At 48.0% G+C, this 5,121-nt stretch overlaps 1 protein-coding gene across 1 annotated transcript; it reads right to left on the bottom strand.

Moving 5' to 3' along the window:
- Positions 1-1,179: 1,179 nt before the first annotated feature.
- Positions 1,180-4,240, bottom strand: LOC103638752 (uncharacterized membrane protein At1g16860). The gene is made up of 4 exons (XM_008661577.3): positions 3,158-4,240; positions 2,680-2,820; positions 2,369-2,574; positions 1,180-1,681 (listed from the first exon to the last, which is right to left on the bottom strand). The coding sequence occupies exons 1-4, from the start codon at positions 3,824-3,826 to the stop codon at positions 1,489-1,491; spliced, it is 1,209 nt and encodes a 402-aa protein (XP_008659799.1). The 5' UTR covers positions 3,827-4,240; the 3' UTR covers positions 1,180-1,488.
- Positions 4,241-5,121: the final 881 nt, after the last annotated feature.

The following is a 5,121-nucleotide window of genomic DNA, read 5'->3' as shown; positions in this document are numbered from 1 at the left end:
GACATCTAGGCATGTACTTATCATGGCGTACATTATAGAACCAATTGTCGAAGCCCATCAGCCGTCGAGGAACACTAAGCCTTGCTATGGTGTATGCCATGTGACATAGGTAACAACCCTTTCTTGGATTGTTCCATGTTAAATCATTTCAACACCTTATCACTGTACGTATCTTGGCATAATCCTACAAGTCTCTTCGACATATCTCTATAGATCCTTATTCCTAGAATATATTTTGCTTCCCCTAAGTCCTTCATAGGAAAACTGTTTTTAGTGAGGTTTTATGGATTCTAGCATAGGAATGTCATTCCCAATCAATAATATGTCATCTACATATAAGATCAGAAATGCAACAGCGCTCCTACTTTTCTTCTTGTAAACACAAGCTTCCGCTTCATTCTAATGAAAACCAAACCCTTTGACTATTTCATCAAAACGAATGTTCCAACTCCAAGATGCTTGGTTTAAACCATAAACAGATTTATGAAGTTTATATATCTTTCCAGCATTGATCAGATCAAGAAAACCCTTGGGTTATATCATATACACGTCCTCATCTAGCTTCCCTTTAGAAAAGTTGTTTCAACATCCATCTGTCAAATCTCATAATCGAAATATGCGGCTATAGCTAGAATGATCTAAATAGATTTAAGCATCACCACCAGCAAGAATGACTCGTCGTAGTTAACTCCTTGAACTTTTCGAAAACCCTTTGCAACAAGTCGAGCTTTATAGATATAAACTTTTTCATCCATATCTATAGATCTAACACCATGAGGCGGTCAACCAAGTTCCAAACTTGATTATCTTCCATAGAATCTATTTTGGATCTCGTGGTAACTTGCCATGACTTGAAATCTAGGTCCACCATTGCTCCCACATATGTTGCAAGTTCATCGTTGTCTAACAACAACACTTCCTCTCGTGTCTCGCGAAGCCTTGCTGACCTTCGTGATTGTGGTGGTGCTTCTCTTGCCTCAGATATTTTAACTTGTTCTGTTACATTAGCATCACTTGTTGAATATTGTCCTATTAGCCCATCTTGAATTTCTTCAAAATATATCTTTTGTTTACTTTTCTCTATTTTGAGAAACTTTCTCTAAGAATGCATTGTTCAGAGCGACAAACACTTTGCAAGAATGAAAAGGCTCCACCCTGTTTCAAATCAGGAAAAAACAATAGTTGCAACAAACAAAAACTGATCATTCCAAACTTCAAAAGAAACCGGGCACATAAACATCAAGTCTTAGCCAACAAACAAATGAGCAGTCCTCTTGTAAAGAGACCCAAAAATAATACAGCTAAGCTACTGACAACCTACAAATACCACTTTAATTTACATCATTCCGTCTCCATCAGCTACGTAAGTAGTAAATCCCTTTTATCAGAAACCCATGGAAGATACTAAAACTCCTCTTCCGTGATAGACAGCAGGGCGTGAATTCTAGTACATTAGTGTATGAATATGCATGTATATGTATCTATAGTTCAGACCATATATACAGCCTCGTCAGGGTCTTCATCTCCGATCAGTATGAGCCCTTCAACGAAGACGGGGAACATGCACCGGATCAGCTGGCAACCGGTGGTGACCACACCGGCCGGTGCATCCACGATGTCACAGGCATGGTGTTTCTTCAGGATGCCTATCACACTTGCTGTGTCCCCTTCTCTGATTAACCTGACAAATTTTGTTGCAGTCTCAAGTGAATAATGGTGCTTTAACCGTGAAGGCAATGCAATTATCATTTTGGAGAAAAAGTAAATAGCATAACTTTCTTGTGTTTGCCTCAAAATTAGCCAGTGGCACATCATTACTATGACGTTTATACAGGTCGACTTCTCTGATCTATAAATTTGCCTTCCCTCTACTAGGTTGCAAGTTATAGAGAACCATGGAAATTGGAGAGAGTGGACTAATTAATTTGAAATAATTACAAATCATTGTGCAAAGTTCAGTAGGATATTTGAGGAAATTATTTTTATTTCTTTCTACACATGCACCCGAATAGAATTTATGTGTTTCTCATATGTAATTCTTAAAATTGTCAGAGAGGAAGCTTTTTATCACTGACGTCACTCATTGTCACGACACATGCAAACTTCCACTGCTCCAAATGATGAAGACTACTTGCAGGACATAAATGCAATAGAGGAAAAATTAGCAAGACGGTTTACTTTTCAATTAATAGAGATTAACAAGGTTTACTTTTCAATTCCTTCACCTAAATTTGTGTGTTGTGTACTGCTACATACTTATGCACTTATAAGCTTACTAGCAGCACGTGAAATAAAGAGATATTAATATAGTTTGCATGGTATACCGTGTTGTCAATTTCTTGACCTAAATTTGTGTGAAAGATCATACCCTTCTTTAACAGTCAAATCTCCATTGCACGACAACTCGTTGGTTGCCAACAATCTCTTCAAGTTTTGTGAAGCGTCCTTCTTGTCGCCGTCAAAGCTGATTGTTTTCTGTTTGATCATAGGAGTGATCAAGGCGCTCTCACCAGCACGAACGTAGAATCTCTTGCCCGAGTTCCTGTCAGAGATGTAGAAGTTCGTCACCCGTGCCTGCCAGAGAAACACAACAGCCATGCATCCTTCAGTGCCCACATCACTTCGACTGCGAAACCGTATCCATCAGGTATTCAGGTGGCAGTAATAACGAGAGTTGACCTCAGAGTGTCTCAGCCGCCACCGCCGACGGCTGCAGCACCAGCCCCATCGACGGCGCTCGAACAGCTGAACGGACGTGAGCACGCACCTGGCGGCGTCGTGGAAATTGGCACCCAGGGGGCGGCGACCGCAGGTAACTTGCTGCAGGAAGCCGGTCACGTAAGAACAGAGCATTCCAAATATACTTGAGCAGATTAGAGTTTCTCGCTACTGCTTTGGTGAAGCGATAATAACAAGTTAAGCAACGCATGCATTGCTTTGGCCTAAGCAAAAGTGGTTTGGTAGCTTGGAGACCATTGACCATGCATGAAACTCATCAATTTTTTACTTGTCATGCATGCATAGACTGGGAGAATACCGATGCAATTGTTAGCGACGGCAGAATCGTACGTCAGGTAATGGATTTGGTAACATTGAAGCAAAGATGGAAGGCAATAGCTGATTGGTTTCAGCGGAGATTGACTGAAGCAGAGCTCACCCCGGTGATCTTGACGAGCTCGCCGATGGGCATGTCCCCGCCGTGGTCGTCGAACACCGTATCGGGGAACCGGCGGAAGAACCTCTCCGCCTCGGCCGCCGTCCGGCACGCGTTCGACGCGAACACCGCCGCGACGGCGGCCACCGCGCCGCCCGCCGCGGCGAGGACCTCCCACCGGCGCCACGACACGAGGCAGAAGGCCCCGGCGCCGACGGCGGCCGCGGCCGCCACGGCCACCAGCACGTAGCACGCGAACGGGACGCCGAGCCTCGCCGTCCCGCGCGCCGCCACGGCCGCGCCCGCCTCGTTCCCGGCGCCGCGCCTCCTGCCGCTCCCCTTCCTCGACGACCCGACCGCCGGCGACGGAGAGGGCGCGGGGGACGGGGACGGCCCGACCAGGAGCCCCGGGTGCGAGAGCTGCGACAGCGGTCCCGACGCCGGCGACGGCGAGGGCCGGGGCAGCGGGCCGGAGCTGCGGCGCGAGGAGGCCGGCGACGGCGCCTGCGACTGCGACGCGGCGATGTCGAACATCCGGCCGAGCTCGCCCGAGCGCGCCACGTCCCCGCCCGTGTACGGCGGCGTGGCGGCCGACCCCGACGACAGCCGCCGCTCCCGCTTCCTGTCCGGCGCGGGGCCGGACACGTACATGCCGCTCCCGATCTGGTGCATCCCGTCCGGGGCCGAAAGAAGCCGCAGGGGCACGGCGATCCCGCGGACCCGAGCCAAGGAGTGGAAGAAACGGCAAGAGGAAGAAGAAGGAGGAGAAGAAGAGTCCAATCCACTCCCGTCGCGGCGTCGATGTGAGACTAGCCGGCTAGGGCGGCTGCTGCTTTAGGGCGCGACGTGTTGTCGTGATCGTCTTATCAAGAACAGAGTAGGGAGCACTGCAGCGCACGCGGGCGCGGACACGGCGCGCAGCACCAGTGCTAGCTCCCGAGCGGGGCCGGCGGCTATGCTTACTCGGCGCGCGCGGTGCGTTTGCTTGATCGCGAATTCATCCGGGGTCGGCAGGACCGGATGCCATCGATCATGGCCAACGCTTTCAGTACGAAGCTACCATTTGAATACTTGATCCGGGTCGCTGGTGGCAGAGTAATACGGCCGGAAGTGGCGGTAAAACTAAGAAGAGCCAGCCACCCGGCGCGCGCGCGCGCGTTCTCCAGCTCTTCTGCCGGCGTGCGCGTACGTGGCACGCTGGCACACGCCGTGCTGACGGCAGAGATCATTGCGCATTTTATTAGAGGTTTTAGTCGCTGTCAGTTCGGGATACTTGCCTTTCGTCGTGGCTTCTGATACTCTCTGTCTCTCTTCTAAAACAGTGGCAAAATCAAATCCACGAATCCATTCAGAGCGCAGAACGGCCCGCCATAATAAAAAGAACTCAGGAGGCCCCCTTCAGCATTACCTCCGGCGGAATCGTGGCCGCTGTTCCAAGATCGCCGTGAGGCAGGCAATGACGATGTTTTTATTTGGCCGGTCTTTTTTATATCTAGGGGACAGCGACGCGTGAGAGCACTTGCACAAATTGCCCGCTTTATAGCCTATTTAAGGTCTTGTTCGTTTGTGTCAGATTGGTGGGTCGGAACGATTTCTAACCGGATTGCTTCTCTAATTTATATAAACTTTGATTAGCTAGAACGATTCCGGGTGCAATCCGATAGAAACGAACAAGGCCTAAGGCAGCTCCCCCTTTAAAAGCTAAATTTAGATCAAGACATTCACTAGTGAATCTGGATCCGCTAATAAACTGATTGGATACATAGTAGCTCAATGAAATTGAGTTTGTGACTAGAATGGCCTATTTTACCCCTTGGGTTATTTGATAATCCTTTTGTTTTAATTTATAATTCGTTTAACTTTTGTATCAGGTTTGACTCGCTCATCTTATTCATTGTTTTAGAAAAAATAAAAAAAATTCATAGTCGTCCTTAAAGTATATTAATATTATATGCTAAACAATGTTA

The sequence above is a fragment of the Zea mays genome, chromosome 9, assembly GCF_902167145.1.
Source record: "Zea mays cultivar B73 chromosome 9, Zm-B73-REFERENCE-NAM-5.0, whole genome shotgun sequence".
In the NCBI taxonomy this organism is placed as follows: domain Eukaryota; kingdom Viridiplantae; phylum Streptophyta; class Magnoliopsida; order Poales; family Poaceae; genus Zea; species Zea mays.
Note: the sequence above shows the minus strand (reverse complement) of the source record. Positions and strands in the feature narration are given on the sequence as shown.

Coding starts and splice junctions, on each gene's coding strand:
- LOC103638752 (XM_008661577.3), bottom strand. CDS start 3,826: ATGCACCAGATCGGGAGCGGCATGTACGTGTCCGGCCCCGCGCCGGAC. Junction 2,821..3,157: donor AGCTCGTCAAGATCACCGGG/GTGAGCTCTGCT, acceptor GGCTTCCTGCAG/CAAGTTACCTGCGGTCGCCG. Junction 1,682..2,368: donor GATTTGACTGTTAAAGAAGG/GTATGATCTTTC, acceptor AAAATTTGTCAG/GTTAATCAGAGAAGGGGACA.